General features: G+C 36.3%; 1 protein-coding gene across 7 annotated transcripts in view; it reads right to left on the reverse strand.

Moving 5' to 3' along the window:
- Positions 1-17785, reverse strand: part of HERC1 (HECT and RLD domain containing E3 ubiquitin protein ligase family member 1) — a 107829-nt gene that overhangs the window by 45645 nt on the left and 44399 nt on the right. For 6 of the 7 annotated variants that reach the window (XM_076348402.1, XM_076348404.1, XM_076348403.1 and 3 more), the window contains exons 22-30: positions 17074-17245; positions 14723-15029; positions 13228-13348; positions 12893-12944; positions 4970-5241; positions 4423-4638; positions 4217-4337; positions 3011-3248; positions 1783-1976 (exon numbers count right to left, since the gene is read on the reverse strand). In XM_076348402.1, coding sequence (XP_076204517.1) covers positions 1783-1976; positions 3011-3248; positions 4217-4337; positions 4423-4638; positions 4970-5241; positions 12893-12944; positions 13228-13348; positions 14723-15029; positions 17074-17245 — 1693 coding nt within the window. The remainder of the gene's footprint in view (positions 1-1782; positions 1977-3010; positions 3249-4216; positions 4338-4422; positions 4639-4969; positions 5242-12892; positions 12945-13227; positions 13349-14722; positions 15030-17073; positions 17246-17785) is intronic. The other variant, XM_076348400.1, reaches the window with a different exon arrangement.

Here is a 17785-nt window from a genome sequence, read left to right on the forward strand (position 1 = left end):
TGGCTGCTCTCTCACTTCTGCTCCTCAGCAAGACAGGGGGAGAAAATAAGAGGAAAAGCTCGTGGGTCAAGATAAGGGCACTGAGATCACCCACCAATTACCATCATGGGCAAAACAGACTCAGCTCGGGGAAGATGAATTTAATTTATTGCCAATGAAAAATATTCGAGTAGGATAGTGAGAAACAAAGACAAAATTAAAATACCTTCCCCCACCCACCCCTTCTTCCCAGGATCGACTTCACACCTAACTCTTCTACCTCCCCACCCCTGAGCGGAGCAGGGGGATGGGGAATGTGAGGGGGTTGCGGTCACTTCACAACACTTCATCTCTACTACTCCTGCTCCATAATGGGTCCTTCCCATGTCAAGAACTGCTCCACTGTGGATCCTTTTCCACACGATACAGTCCTTCAGGAACAGACTGCTCCAGCGTGTGTCCCCCACAAGCCAGTTTCTGCCAGAATCGTGCTCCTGCGTGGGCTCTCCTCAGGCTGCAGCTTCCTTCAAGGCATATCCACCTGCTCCGGCAGGGGTCCTCCATGGGCTGCAGATGGACAACCCGCTTCATCATGGACTTCTCCACTGGCTGCAGGGGAATCCCTGCTCCATCGCCTGAAGCACCTCCTCCTCGTCCCCTTCCTTCTTCACCGACCTTGGTGTCTGCAAAGTTGTTTTCTCTCACATTTTTCCCACTCCTCTCTCACACAGCTGCTGTGCAGCATTTTTTACCCTTTCTTAAATATGTTATCACAGAGGCACCACCAGCGTTGCTGACTGGCTCAGCTTTGGGCAGCAGTGGGTCTGTTTCGGAGCTGGCTGAAACTGGTTCTGTCTGACATGGGGGCAAGCTCCTGATTTCTTCTCACAGAAGCCAGCCCTGCAGCCCCCTCCCACTACCAAAACCTTGCCACATAAATCCAATACATGTGATTATTTATAAATGTCCCTGTAATATAAAATGTAACCATTGGTTTCTAAGTATGTTTTTGTTTTATGGGGATTTTTGATGCAAAACACTATACTTCCTTACACCCCTGATACGTATTCCAAGGCAGTTTTAACAAGAAAATGTTTGTGGAAAGAGACAACCTTATATGCTAATTTCTAATTAGTTAATTAGCTTATGAATTCATCAGCCATTGCACTGTTTATAAGCGAAGACAGTTATAAGCACAACCAAAAACATACGTACACCTGAAACCAAGCTACAGTTAAAAATTTCTTCAAACACACAACTTCCACAGAAATTCAAAATGCTCATTAAAGGACTGCAAACGATGTGAAGATATTAATATTTCAGAAAAATCTTTTGTTGCAGATTTTTTAATATGACAGGGTAGGGTCAACCTCTTCCCATCCACTCAGACTGCAAAACTGCGTAAGACAAAGCAAATGCAACAATTTCCTGAATTAAGCTATATTTATTTGCAGTTTGAAACTTAGATAATTAAATTCCTACGACTGCATTTATGGAAAACACTACTACCAATAACTCATTTTTCAAGGAAAACAGTATTCTCCTCCTAATTCCAAACCAGATGGAGTAATTCTTATTCTCAACCTGCTCCTACCTTTAAACTGATTTATGTATCAAGTCCATACAAATCTGAACTGAGCACAAAACTATTTGATTACTTTATTTAATCTAATTTACAGAGTTAAGAATGACCCAACAATAATCAATACAGTAGAGTGGGTGAGGGCCTCAGCATTCAGTGGTTTCTTTTATTATGTTTTCTGGTATTCCAAAATTGTAACAGAAATGATGCAACATAATTACCTCTGAAGTCTCTCTTCTCATTATCCCCATTTGAATCTGCCTTTTTTGATTCTACTTCATCTTCCTCACCTTCCCCTTCTCCAAAGGAAGCCATAAGCATCACACCAGCTTGTGATAACAGGTTCTTCAGCTGACTGCATAATAAATCGAGCAAAGACTGGACCACCTTTGGGCTTAGTTTGTCAGCATAGGTTCTACACACACACACAAAAAAAGTAAATGTAAGAGTATTTGAGAGCTGATCCAAGGAACAATAACATAAAGACACAACTATAAACTCAGTGCAAGTGACAACTGGGCCTAACACAGCACTAATTCTAATTCATTCTATTGCAGCAGGTTACTTTTCCTCATCCTCCACCATATGTTGGCAGATTATTCTTATTTGAACCCTATTTTTAAGACACTTTAGAACTGTCCAATCTTTGGAATCAAGGATACGTTTTCAGTACTTCCTAGGGGAAAAAGAACAACTTAGTCAATTAAACATAATCCCATTGCAACTTCCAAAGATGGGGTGTTGTTTTTGTGGGTTGGTTTGGTTTTTTGGTTTTTTGTGGGGGTTTTTTTTGGTGTGGGGTTATTGGGGTTTTTTTACACAACAGATCTGGCAGGTAAATGCGATGTGTTGTATGAACACTGAAATGAAGATGCATGTACTGAACATTAAATAATACCCTTACTCTAAATAGAAAATACTTTCTCCACTGTTTTTTTCTTTACTGAGTTAAACTAAATATTTAAGTGTTGAAAGGATTTTAGATGCTGTTCCCTGGCCTAGCAGAGGCCAGTATTCCTCAGAAAATTACTTTATATTCTGAAAAAAAGCACAACGCACTGCTCTGAAGAACTCCTACCACATTATTGGTATCACTTTTACACAAATGACTTTTACACAACAGAAAGCCTCATGATATCAACTGAACAGATCTAGATACAAAGCCAAACTAGAAAAATGGGGAATACCAGAATGCAATGTTTACAGATGATAAGGTTCTAACTATTCTGGTCCAAACTCCTCACTTACAATTTAAAAACATTTATCAGTCTTATGTGCATCTTTCTGATGAATGATGTGACTACTCTTTTTTCCCCCCTTCACTTACATGCTTCCGAATAACATTTATTGTCCTAAAGAAAACTCACACAAAAGAAAAGTTATTTTTAAAGGGTGCTGAAAAGCTTAAAGATTAAGTTTTCTGAAAGCAAGGGAGCATTCCGTACTTACCCTGTGGTGATAGCAAGGATCTGAAGTAGTCTTGTACTGGCTACTTTCAAAGCTGTGCTGAGCTGAGAAATACCAGTTTTGGGCAGCAGCTGCAGTGGTTGTCCTAACATGGTGTCTGTGCCACACAACTGTGATAGCACATTTAGCAGACCAGTGGAAATGGCCAAGGAGACATCAACAGGCTGATAGTGTACACTTAGAGCAAAGACTGTTACCAACAGAAGACGCTGTTGTGCTTCTAAGATTAAAATAAAGTTATTTTTAATTAATAAGCTGTTTAGAGTAAGAATACTAAGAAGAACTGCAGATTATTTTTTAAATAAAATTTAATGAATTCAATTATCAAGTAAAGAGTTAGCCTTCTTCATCAGACACTTCGAGGTAGTCTTTCTGATGTACCATCGTAGCCCCCTTTAACTCAGTGCAACCTCTATGTCAAGGTTGTCCAAGGAAGAGTATCATGTAGATCTAGTTTGTGATGTGGATGTTCTGAGGCTAAATCTCAAACTAGAATCTTCTCTCTAGGGTAAGGATAACTGGATGAAATACTTAATTTTCTACTTCAAGTTGATTCTCAAGAAATTTTTTTCAATTCCATTTTAATTGTAAGTGAAACAACAAAACAATTCAGGTAAGAATGCCCATTAGGCTCTACCAACAAACTAAATTATATAACTCTCTCCTATACTGAAGCTCTCAGTCAGTGTATATACAAAGGCACAAAGAGCTGCAGAGTTCCAGCTGTCCCTTAAGGATAGAAACACACAGCAATATCTGGGTATAGAAGGCCAGGAGAAAGGGCTTCCAAAACAGGCAAGATGCCCTGTTCTTTGGTTTGGGGTTTAAAGAAAGTTCCCTTGAATGAAAGAAAAAAGATTGGAGACTTTTCATCTCTTCAGAAAACTGCTTATCCCTGAAAAACCTAAAAATCACTTTGAAGTGCCAAAGACATGGGTGACTGGGGAAGATTGTGGTATGTGGAATAGAAACGTTGACAATACTTAAAAGGCTTAAAATAAAAAGGGCTAACACTTGAAGAAAATTAAGACAGAAAAAGGTTAAAAAGCTTCTCTCTCTTAGGAAAAGAAGTCAGACAGATACTCCAGTGAATTCTGGTCACTAATATCAAAAGTCTGCTTTGTTAAACATATAAGCTGTTGTACTGTTTATTAGAGGACATGTTTTGCAAATCTGGTTTTTGCTTACCTATGTGATGCTTATTAGCTTGCAGAGCTCTTTCTAACGTAGCAGATAATTGCTGGTAAATTTTGTGCACAGCCACTTGGATTTCAATTTGAATACTTCTCTTAGCTGCTCTGATACCATCCTGGCTCAAACAAATAAATATTATAAGGACTGATACATTTTTATCACCCAGTTATTGAAACAGCAGAAACTATTAAAGTACATACCTGGTAGTGATGCAATCTTACACTCTCTCCTTTGGCACCTGCATGTCCTACAGTGCCCAAACCAAAGCAGCCAGCAAGAAATTGTAGTCTAACAGAAGTAAGCAATGAAGACGACTGAAATCCTAGTACTTGACGACTTCCCGTTAATGGCACACTGCCTTTTTCCTCCATCCCTGACAGAAGCACCAAAATCTGATGAAGTGCTTCCAGACGAAGCTAAAAATAAAGGCAGGCAAAAGACAGTATTAAGTAAGTAGCAAGTATCCTTAGAAATTAGAATTAGATCATCTTCAACCATAAGTGAGAATGAATGAGGTAGCCGTTTTCTCATCAACGCTTTTTTTTTTTTTTTTTTTTTAAAAGGGAATTCTTTGAGTTTCGTTTTAGAGTTTCTTTACATAAAGTTCCCAGGTGCAGTTAAGATATTTTAACAGAAAAGAGAGGAAAAATGTTCTTAATAGACAGAATTTGGACAATGTTTTAAAAAAAATCCATAAAATGAGCATAATGTATGAAGAATAAGAAAAGGTGTTAAACTGAAACTTACCTCAGCCCTCAACTGTTGCTGCTCCATTGCAATTACTGACGCTTGTGGACTGGTGGACATACTTTCCTCTGGTTCCTTAAATCCTGGCGAGTTTCCCACATCTCCACTTACAAAGCTGACAACATTTTCAATCAAAGTATGAACTCCAAGGGATCTTGAGAGGTCAAAATCAGACTCAACAAATGAGTAGGAGGAAGTGTATAACCAATCTCTGCTGTGTTTTAGTCGAGCCCATGAGTCACTTAAAGGTTCCACTTGACTGTGTATTGCTCCTAAAGATATACATAATGAAGTCTCATAAATTCCAGTTCACCAGGTAGCATATTTTGACAGTAGGTAAAGACTGAACTGCTGCTATTCATACAGGTGGAAAATGGATATTCGTGTTAATTATACCATGCATTAAGCAACTTAGAGCAAAACACTTGATTTAAATTTACAGCAATTTCCCCAAAGGAAAAGCTGTATTTTTTTAAATTATGTTAAGCAATATTGCAACACGCTGCCAAGTGAGAAAACAAAAAGATAGAAGCCACTCAAACTGCTCAGCTTTAAGCTAGAACACTGAATAAAAATGCTTTGCAGCTAAATGACAAAATAGTAAAGAAAAGATATGCTACAACAGAAATTGTGCACTTTAGATATTTATTTTAAGGTCTAACCATAAAACAAGAGTGTTTTTTGGTTTTAATCAAGCCACTATATATTTTATCATTTTGAAAAAGCACAATGTTATTTTGGATTAAATATTTACAGAATTCATGACTGCAAAAGGGAACAGAAAATTTTTATTTTAGACTAACAAAAAGCATTTACTTTGTTATGATTCAAGATAAATAGATACATGTATATTAAATACTATTTACAGCATGTATTAGATCTGTATCTTCATCGTCTGGCAATTTCACAAGTCTATTTTCAAGTATTTCCTATTACATCAGCATGTCATTACACTACCTGAAACTTTACTGTCAGTAATAAATGTACTACTTCAAACAAGCATCAGTCATCAATCTGCAGCACTGGAACTTATTTATCGCCATGTATTTGATCTCATTTCCGAAAGAGTTTTGCTAAAAGTCTATCCCTGGCACAAATGAGTGCAGTGTCACTGAAGTCATACCTTCATCAGCAGTTAACTGATCTGCATCAGTTAAATATACATATCAACACAGAAGTTGGTATTTTATTGTTTTTAGCCGACTAGGGCAAGACTATTACAAGAGGGCAGACCCTGCACAAAAGAACTTTCCATCTGTATAGATAGGTAATGTCTGGAGACCTATGTGGAAACCTAATGTATGTTTAAACTCACTTTGAAATTCTAGTTTGAATTATCTTAAATAATCTACATAGATTTTTAAAATATTAATGTCTCTTGTGCACAATGAGCTACAGATATTGGAGAATCACAACCCATTCACAGTACTCGTACAAATCTACATTAACACTTCAGTTTTTAAAAATCTGTCTGCAGGGAATCGGCCTCAAACATTATTAAACATAGCCATTTTCCGGAAAAAGTCACACAATTTCATAGAAATTCATCTGTTGAAAGCTTTCTTTCATCAGTGAGGCTGAGTTCCAATGGTAACAGCTGGATACTAGTTTCAGGACCTCCTTTAAACACTGCCTACCTGCAGCAGCTCTGTAAGCAGCTGCTCATAGTAACAAGGAAAGACAGACACATCAGTTTTTGAACTTAGGACAACTCTCCTAGCAACCATTCTACACCATTCTTTTCTGAGGTAAAGGCAAAATGCTATTATCCTGTCAACCAATCTGCACCTGCAGGTCACAATTTGCACCTTCACGCAACTTACAAATTCAAAATACTGTGAAATTTTGCTTTTCCTTTGTAAATTAGGTAGTTAATCTCCACTTAGTTACCAAAAAAATTGTCAGGACTATGAAAACCTGTTCACATTCCATTTCCTTTTCTGTAAATAGTGTTCATGTGCATTTGCATGGTATTCCTTACACTTGCTACTAAAGAGATTTCAATGGCTTCAGAAAGAACCATCACAGTACTTAGGTCTTATTAGGTATTTGACAAAAATATACTCACACAAATTTATTTTGGATAATGCAAAGATTAAGTTTAAACACTATTCAAAATGTAATCTAATTTCCTAATTTCTGCCGGTTTATATAACACAGCAATATTACCTGGTTTACAGAGAACAATCTATTTTATCATGTTTACTATGAAAGAATTTAAAGAAATTCTGTTACTCAATTTTACACTTTATACCTGGTGACAATATTTAAAACAAAAGTAAAGACAGATACCACTTTACCCTAATTTTAATATTAATTTTTATAATACTTGCTTTAAAGCTCTCTAATAAAAACTAAGTTATATGCTGAGGTGGCAGGTGAGAAACATAAGATAAATAGGACAGAGTAGAATAAAAGGATGCTAAAATACTCAGTTTCATATAGGAAGGAGTTTCCTAGCATATGCATGGTGAACAGAGCCCAAGGGAGAGGATAAATGAAGCCTCAGATTTCCTACAGGAAGCACGGCTAAACCATTACCAAGTCCACAAAATGTTGCCTACGTAGCAACAACTATTTCAAAAGCCTCCTTAAGCCCTGCAGTCTTTAAACAGCAGGAGAGCTTAAAGCATCCCAAAGTGACATTGCTTCCTATGCTACGCTATGTCACTATGAAGCACAGCACAGAATCAAAGGATTTGTAAAGAAACAAAAAGCAATTCCAATGTCTTAAATCCTAAGCTTTAGCAGACCTTTCAAGGGTTAACAGAACATCAGAAGAAAATTTAGTTTTGACAGTCAACAAATCTTACATGAAAAAAATCCACCATATATTCATAAAAACCTAAACTATTTCATATTTGAAAAAGATGAGGTCTTAGCTAATCCTTTTAGTATTAATGCAAGAATGTTTAAATGTCAGAACAATTAAAAATTGTTTCAAATTAGGAGAAAAGTCCAACAATTATGAGACAGATTAAATGTAAACCAAGAGAAGTTATAACTAAAAGTATAGTTTAAAAACAAAGATGTCAGAAGTCAAAGTAGTATACAAAGTAATTTTTTTCCTTGAAGATGTTAAATATCAATAGAAGAACCAAAAGTATGATTGTATATTAGAGCTTAGCTTGATTCTGTGTAATATCAATTACACAGAATTGATTGCAGCTTAGCACTTCCATAAGCCTCTACAATCACATGAATAGAGTTGCACATAAGAATAAACTTTAAGCTTACAGTAAAAAAAAAAAAAAAAAAAATAATTTACTTGTCCTTATAAGCCAGCTTGTAATAATGAGTTTTCTAAATGAATGTGGCACAGCTGCAATACACACTTCATAAAACATAAAATATGTAGGGAAGCTATAGAGACAAAAAAATAAACATGCCATCAGTTACTTGCTTGAAGCTCTTCTTTTTTCTGGGGCTCAACTGGCCAAAAAGCAGTAAATACACTACACCACACAAGAATCAGAAGACAAAAGCAGACATTTGAAACAGAAGGTAACACATTCATAAAATCTCTTCCTCATATTATTCTGACTTAGACTTAAATGATCAGTCTCATCTCAATCAATACAACCATGTATCAAGCAGCAAAGTTTGGGGAAAAAAAAATTTACTCTTGTTCTGAATTAGTATAGCCTAGATAACAGACCTTCTAAATTCCCCACCTTCTTTTCAGGGAAAAAAAAATATCCCCTTTAACACAGTTATATGCATACACCAAGACATGTTTACATCCCTTACTCAAACACGATCTTTCAATTTCAAAATGCAGAACTCATATTATTGCAGGTACACAAAATTATTTCAATTTAATTTGGATTTCATTTAAGTTGCTGCTTTTTTCAGAGTTGCCCAATTGCGTTAGTAAAGTACCACAGAACACACAAGCACACTGAAATTCACCGAATTAAGATTTATGTGAAGTAAGAAAACCCAAGACTGGAGGACTCTCATTTATCTGTCTGTAACTACGTGCATGATTGCACTGATAAATATGCATTCTTTACTGTTAAGTATCCAATGCAGTGTACAGTATCCCATAGGTACTGTACAGGATAGGTACGACATTTTGAGGCACACTCTGGATCTGCAAAACTGAAAAAGATGAATCTAAGCAGCAAAAAAAACCCCAAAGGGCTTAGATATGAGGGGAAAATAATAATGTGCTCATCACCCCTTATGGCAAAAGTATTGAAAAATACTTTTTCTGCAGGAATGGAAGGAAAAGTTTACTAATTCAGAAATAACTAAATAATAGCAAGGAACAAGATACTCAGAGGATCCTCAGGCTGAAGTAGGAATACTGCAGTCATATTTCTGAACAGATAAAATAAATGAAGGAAGAAGGCAATTAGATTAAATATTGGACTGAGTGGCTAAGACATTAATTGAGTAAAAAAGAGAATGCTTTCCTTCCATACTCATTTGCAAGACCATAGGAACAACTTATATTATTAGTAGTTTTTCTACCGCTAGTTTTCTATATTGCAATTTATGAATAGGAACAGCTTTTGTACCATAAAAATCAGACTATAACCAATAGTGAGATTCAATTATTAAGGAAATGTGATCTGAATTTTGAATAACGAGTTGCTGCATTCAATAAACAGAAGTTCTAAAATAAGCCAATCCACTCCAGAGGGAATTACTCTCTTGCCTGTTACAAAACAACCACTCACCGATACCCTATACACACTACATTATTTTGACAACTTTGCAAGGATCAAATACTCTGCATAGAGTATAGCTGAGGATAAATTAACCCTACAAAACCTCAGCTGGAAACATCATGTGTGGCCATGGTTCTGTAGCAAGTAGTGTGGTTAAATTCCAGTAAACTTGTTAAGAAGAGATGGGAGGAATCTCATGCCTGTATATTAAGGAAATTTTTTTAGTGAAAATTCCCTTTAAGTCTCAAAAATAGCATAGCCTACAGGAAAAAAAACAATGGGGATAGAAGGAAATTTCTTCAGGAAAAAAACTTGCTTTCCAGTTAGATCTGCTGGCCAACTTCCTTCACACAGTTTATGGAGACACACTTAAAAGAACAAATATTTTCAAGGGACTGCTGCAAACTCAGTAAGGTATTAATCTAAAAAACACATGTAAAAGGAAACATGATTGAATTTTTTGAATAATAAACTTCAACTGAAAGAAATGAGAAATGGTTCCTATGGTTATTCTGTAAGACTCCACTTGTTCTTTTCCACCTAACACTGCCAATTCTGCATTCAATCCAACAAAAATTTGAAAAGTTCAGCTGTAAGTCCCTTAAAGCAACAATGGTTACTGCTGTTTTGTAGAAATAGAAACAAGAAAAAACAGGAGGCTTGACTTTATGTTAACTGCAATTCGAGAAGTGTTTCCCATGTACGCTTCTGTGCACGACTATCCTCTGCGCTCAAAATAGAGATCCCCTCTAGCATCTATACGGCATACATGTTTCCCTCCTCTCCTTCTCCTCATTTAGAGGGACATAAAACCTTCCACATCTTCCACTCAAAAGTAGATCATACGTGGAAGTCCTAGGAGCACAAGGTACAAACGTGACTATGGAAAGGACATCCCCCCCAAAAAAACCCTAACAAATAAAAATTTGCTGCTTGTTTCTCACTAAAATGTCTAACAGTTGCTTCAGGGGAATCTGACTTTGGTGGCACTTAAAAATCCAGCTGGAGAACATCTTGAGGAACAATACTGTAGTCTTCTGTAGGTCATCTCTTCTACAGCGGTTTACTTGCCATAAACAGGAAACCAGGCTTTTTCTAATGCTTCAATTCTTAACAAATGTAGCTCATTCCGATGGAACTCCTTAATGTCTTTTGCCAGCAGCTCGAGATGGAGCACAGCATAATGTGAATATGCCGTAAGAATTTAGATTCCTCCTATTCTTCAAGCTGAGGTAACAGTGAACATAAATGTCCCCTTTATTAGTCACGGTATATCACAAGAATAAAGATGAAACTGAAGGGGTTTTACCATTCAAAACATCCTTGATAGGCACTGTGGTACCTCCAGCACTTCAGTGTGCTGGCTATGTTACAAGGGGTGGAAAATCCAAAATGGCTGCAAGTTACATATTCACCAAACACTGAGGCATGCTTCAGTTCTAGAAGATAACTAGGATTCACAAAACTAGACATTTCATAAGAAATGAAAGACCTTAAATAGCACCAAGCTGAGCAGCTCATCCACTTGATCACACAGATCTTTTCCTGACCTCAGTATAAGTATCAGGAATGTTTCCCTGTAAATGCACTCTGCAGTCACTGGATCAATCTGTTATTGGGTATCAACCAAAACTGTCATATATATCATCCAGCACAAGTAGAAAAGTTTTCATTATTGTATGCTGACTAACTTCCTGTTGCCAAAACTGGACAAAAAGTCCGTAAGTACCATGGGACAGCAAAATAAGTCCTCCAGTACCAGAAAACAGGTATCAGTACACGCTGTCACAGTGTTCAGTTTGCAAATGAGCTATTCGAGCTTCTTTAGGTTCTGGATAGATCAACTGCATCTACCCCTGTTTCTCCTGAGTGTTACACACCTGGTGCAGAACCTTCTTCTGTAATAAAAAGCTTCTATAGACTGGTTGGTTGATAAAGTCTATTCTTGCAGTATTCCTTATTTTCTGGAGCTCGTGACCAAAACAACCTCATCAGTCTAACCAACAGTTCAGGAACCATAATTCATAAGATATACTGTATCTCAGATCTAACCCAAGATGATTTCCTGAATTACTTTTAGGATATAGAGCAAAGCAAGTGCAGAGTTCTGTGTCAGATTAATGGCAAAGCTAAAAACGGTGGCTTCAAAGAATACACCGCAGACCAGAGTGCTGACAGAGGCTATCAGATCTTCTAACACTGAGAATGCCAACATAGATCCTGTTGTCACAGTATGAACACCTCTAGTAAATTTCTTTACTTGCTCAACTGGTTCAATTGATTATCCACATACAAGGAATTCCTTTCCACATATTTACAAATTGAAGTGTAAACAAGTGTTGCCACTGATAGTTTGTTTCACAATTCCAAAAGACTTTAAAAAGCAAGCAACCTCTCAGTACTCTGCTTAATGATGGCTTTAAACTAGAACTCTTACGTTACCTAACAGTATTAAGGCTTCTGTAATTAAAGCATATCATAACCCAACATAATTCCTGCTAACCTCTTCCCAAGACTTTTACAGATACAACAGACATAAGTCATGATTCTAGCAGAGACATCATCCAGAGTGGTGGGACTTTTTGGTCTCTGTCGAAACAAACATCCTTTTCTCCCTCCACTACCTCCTGTGAAGAAGCTCATTGAGATTCCCCAGAATGAAGCAGCAACAAAAGCAGTACAAAAGCTAAAAATCTGATTTATATTGGAGTAACAGAAGCAGTGGTTGCTTGGTTCTGTAGGTGTACTGGTGTTGAGAGGATGCAAAAATTGAAGCGGTATTTTCTGGATACGAGTTCTCCATGTTCAAGTACATTTTATGGTAAAAGTTCATTGTTAGCACAAGAATAGAGTGTTCCACTTGATACTGAACTTCTCTGCCAATTTTTTCTTCCTGAATTCATGTGAGTGAAAACAGAATGAAAGTTCCTAATTCACTTGACCTCACAGAAATCCTCACTTGCTTCAGAAGAGCATTGCAATTCTAGAAACTAGAATAAATAGTTATAACCTAGGAAATACTACAACCAAGCCACAAAGCAACAGAACTTAGCACAAACAGTAGGCAATAATTATTTTAAATATTATTTTTAAATACTTTTAATAACTTAAATAACTTAACTTTAAATAGTTTTAACATCCGGATTGCCATTATGTACTGTATTTAATTGCAAACACATTTTAACTTAAGAAATACTAACGTATTTATCAGGTCAATATTCACTACGTAAACAATAAAACTTACCCCTCTTTCTGTGTGATGATGCCAAATCCAAATCAACATTTCGTCTTCCACTCTAGATTAAAAGATTAATAAAAACCTCATTTCTTTAGGTGAACTTATGTGGTGCGTAATATTTGAGTATTTAAAATGCATCCCTCAGCCATAAAAGTGAGAAAATTACCAGAGCTATAATAATTTCAATTGGGTTTTTTTACCACCATTACTTTCTCTTAACAATGGTGGTTATTAGAAGAGATCTCTATACTGAAACACAGTACTAAACAAATGTTTAAGATGTACTTTCCACCCAAATATTATATTGACAATCTCTAAATACATAATATTAGTTTACTTACCAGTGAATAACCTTCCTCATCTGATTCTGGCTGAGATAAATCAGATTCACTTCTTGACTTAATCAGTCTGTAGTTTGAGTTTGCATGGATTGAGCGACTTTCTGCAGTAAGACTTTCACTCCTGCTTCAGATGCACACACACGCATGCGCACACGCACACACACAGAGAAAGCAAATACTGGTATTAGGCAAAAGTTAAGATTTGATAGTCAAATTTAACAGGTACCACAGTTTTATTTGGGAGCAGACTATCACAGAACATCACAAGACCACACCAAAGAGGAAAAAAAGTGGTCTGATGGCCTCAATTATTATGCTTATAAAGGGTATTAGTAAACTTTGTTACTTCTTAACACCCTTATTGGTCAACTGAACAAATGGCAACCTCAAATGACTGCTCATTCAAGTTCCTTGGTAAGTATCACATACAGTATACAGAAACACTTCTGAGCTGAGAGGACAAGAAAACAGAGACAGAGTAAGTGGGTGAAAAAGCACTGAACTTATTAAAAACCCACCCATAAAACGCATCCTAAAGTTGATATGCTGGAGATGAAAGCCACTTTGACAACAACAGAGGCAGCCACCCATGCTTTAGGGACTAGATTTCCAAAAAGAGGCAAAAAGAATAAAAGGGTACTGAATATATATATAATCTCCCTCTGAATTCCCTGTCAATATCTTCATTTAAAATATCAGAGCAGAGCTTCTGTACACTAGAAGCTTAAGTAGACTCAGGAGTTCACTAGTAGCACCAGCTACATAATTCCTGTGTTATATTCTTACACACACACACACAGATCTCTAGAATAAAAGTTTAAATGGGTCAAGTTCAGAATAAAACTGTTACCAAGAATATCTCAGGTTATGAAAATTAAAATACATTATGTAGTACTTATACTATTTAAATTATACACTTCTCCAATTCAATGAGCTGTCTGGCTTTATGTTGTCATTCTCCTATACCTAACAACAGTGTCTTACACATGCCAACATGTAAGGAATATTTATAAAAATCAATCATAAACGACACTTTTTTCCTAATAGGCTTTGAAACTTTTGCTTTTAAACATATCCTACAAATTTTCTTTGGACACTGCTATATAGGACATTGGTAAAGTTCAAGAAAATACAAACATTGTAATAAAAAAATCCAAACACATAAACAAATCTTAGGAAAAACAAAGAATTTTTCCAATTACCTCAGATTATCTGTACACCTGATGATCTGGACTTCATTACTATTTATCATGAAGCCCAACTTTGAAAAGTAAATATGGTCCCCACAGAATAAAACTCTTATTAAGGTTTAGATAATGTGGACAAAGGAAATTGAGAAAAATCACTATTCTCAACAAAAATGTAACATCGCTCTAGGCAAAAATCTTCTTTTAAAAAAAATGCTAAGAATCCTCAGAGGAAAACTGAGGTTATTTAATCAATTATAAAGGAAGCAGAGAAGAGTTAACTATTCTAAGCAGTCAGCAAACCCCACCTTGTCATGAGTCCGATCCCCTCAGGAGTAGCAGAGGGAGGCTGCTGTAACTGTCCATCCTCCCTTCGTTTCTGGAGCTCCTCGATAATAGGGCTTACTCCTAATATCAACAAGGCACATCTGTGGATCACAGAGTTGCATGCAGCAGTATACACATCTTGACCTTCTGTCAGATCAGTGCTGATTCTTCGTTCCTGCTGAGACTGAGGAGGTGGATCATCAAGTCTAGTCCCTGTCCCAGTGTTCATTCTATCTCGATCCCGACTGCGAGCTACTTCACGGGCTGATAGGAAACATTGAAATATTTCTGTAACATGCAACACAAAAAGAAGGTCTTAACTTCTAGACAAAGCTACATAGAATGAAATATTCATCTACATCTTGGGCCAAAAACTGCCCCACTACAAAGAAAAATGAATATTTTTCCAACAGTAAAAGAATGCATTAATAATATGAAGCTATAAAAGAAATCATGCAAACAGGTTAAACAAAGTATTTACACAATGTTAAGTTTAAAATGAAGAAGTCAATGGAATTTGACAGAACACTAACTCTTTCAGTGTCTTACTGCAACCCAACTCCTGTTTGGATAGCATCAAAGAGAAAGAGATTATTTCATGTTTGCCTTTTAGCAGATGTATATAAAGTAATGCTTCTGTAAATCTGTATTCCAGACACTAGTATATCTGTAATTCAATCTTGAAACAGTTTCAGGCTTTTATTAGCTTTGGTCAGTACAATGAAGATCCTATCAGAATTCTTAGCCTTCACTTTGCTTAATTCTGCTGTTGTCTTAGGTGCCAGATTCTTCTAAAGAAGCTGTGTGAGAGACCGCATCATCGCTGTCCAAAGACCTAAAGCTCCCTTGACTTGATCATTTTAATTTTAAAGATTCAGTTTCCCTTTGGAAAGGCAAAGGTAAACCCAAACACTTCCTTCATTGATATTAATAGTTAGAAGCAGCAAGGCATCAAGGACACAAACTGAACTCCACATGTCAGGATCATCTTGCCTTAGGACGTCCAGTAAGAGAGTCATCATCTTCCTACTTATTTGTGCACGTAACACTACTGGCTGTCTGGATATTTCTGGATACATTTCCTTTATTGTACCCAGAAACCCTGTCCAGGTGGGATTTGAGAACACTGAGCATTTGCCCAGGATAACTGCCTATCAAGCAGCAAAAGCATGTTGCATCTACTGAACAGGTAACACATGTGTACACCTTCTAGAACCATAAATCATCTCATGAATGTGCACTTCAACTCCATAGCACACTTTCAGGAAAGCCTACTGCATTGTGGATGTAATGACACATCACGTAGAAACTAAAGGTGTAACGCACATTTTGGTCTATAAGATCCCAAACAGGAATATGGGAGTCCTAATGAGGAAAATAAACGCTGTCAGCAAAACAGGTGATGACAGCAGAGGCTGGAAAAATAAACATTCTAACACCATCCGGAGGAACAGTATTTGGAAAAGAAAAAAACATTATATATCTATGGAAAATATTTCAAGTCAGCTAATTTTATTTTTTAAGCAACATACATTCTACAGTAATTTTTGAAGGCTAACATGATTTCTGTCTTTGAGAACACTATGGTAACAATAGAAAAAACAACTGAGTGTGACTGTATGTTGCTTCACTAAAATTGGAAAAATTGAGGGTTAACTACCCCATTGAGCCTGATTACAAGCCCAAGTCAGTATAACAACAGTCTGCAAGTTCACCTTTTTCAAGCTATCTTCTGAAGAATTAAACAAGTTTTTTAGAAAACCCATGAGAATGTATTGCAAATAGTGTTACAAATAGCAAACTTTGACTAAAACCTCCATGCTTTTAATAGATTCAAGAAGAGATAGCCAAACATACAAGTGAATTCCAACTCAGTCAGCCCACTGTTATCAAGTTTTGTTTCCAAACTTCAGAATAACATTATCCTTCAAAGCTTATTATGTATAAGAATTACACATATAAACACAGCAAAAATTCTATATATAAATACTGATGAAAACTCAGAGATCTATTGAATAGAAGTTTAGAGAAAATGATATGAAACCTATTAGTCTTGTAGACAGTGCATATAACAAGTATTGGTATATGTCAGATGCCCTGAGAATGGCCCATAAAGGCAGTCCACTTGCCTAGTATTCCATTCCCTTGTATCAAAAGACTTTTCTGACCCAATAGAAGCACTACACCATTTTATAAAAATAAACTTCTCACAAAGTTTATGCACGCATATCTTTCATAGTCTTTTAAATAATTTCTCCATTTCACCTAGAGAAAAAAATATATTGTCCTTCCAAAGCAAATTACATTATTGATACACATAACTAGTACTTACTACCAGCTGTCATAACTTCATGTTCTCTTTCCTCCTCTTCATCTTCTTGTTCTGGGTGTCCTTCTTCTCTGTCGCGTTCTGCCTGCTCCTCCATTTCCGCTTCTTCATCAATTGTACGAGTAAAAGAATGTTCCTGAGTATCAACATCAGCAGATTCTTGGTTGTCTAACATCTTGATTTAAAAAATATATAAATACAGTGAAATTAATTCTCACCAAAATGAAAGATGAACATAAAAGGACATAAGTATTTAATAAGGTTTTTTCCTACCAAAAAGATACTTTTGATATTGTGTGAAATAAACAACAGACAGCTGTTTACATTCAAGGCTTTAAATACCTAAGTCGGAAAATTTAATTTTCCTTTAATAACTGTTTCCCAGATTATTTGCAGAAAAACATCTCCTTGTAATGCTCACTTAGACTCTATTGTCAAACTTTGACACTTCAGCATCAAAGCCTTTAGCAACCACATGCTACTGTCTCATAAAATTTTCTCCCCTTAAAAAGGACGTGATTATGATAAAACTTACTTCAATGGACAAGATTTTGTTACTTAAAGTGATACCCAATATGTTCCCATTTTTATTCTTAACAGTCCTGAATTTGCAGTTCTTTTCCTCCCTTTTATTTCAATGAAATTAAACAGATGCACACCCCAAGATCAAAGATTACAATATGAGGTGCACAATAAGAATAATAGTCTTAGAACT

Source organism: Aptenodytes patagonicus, chromosome 10, assembly GCF_965638725.1.
Source record: "Aptenodytes patagonicus chromosome 10, bAptPat1.pri.cur, whole genome shotgun sequence".
Lineage (NCBI taxonomy): Eukaryota > Metazoa > Chordata > Aves > Sphenisciformes > Spheniscidae > Aptenodytes > Aptenodytes patagonicus.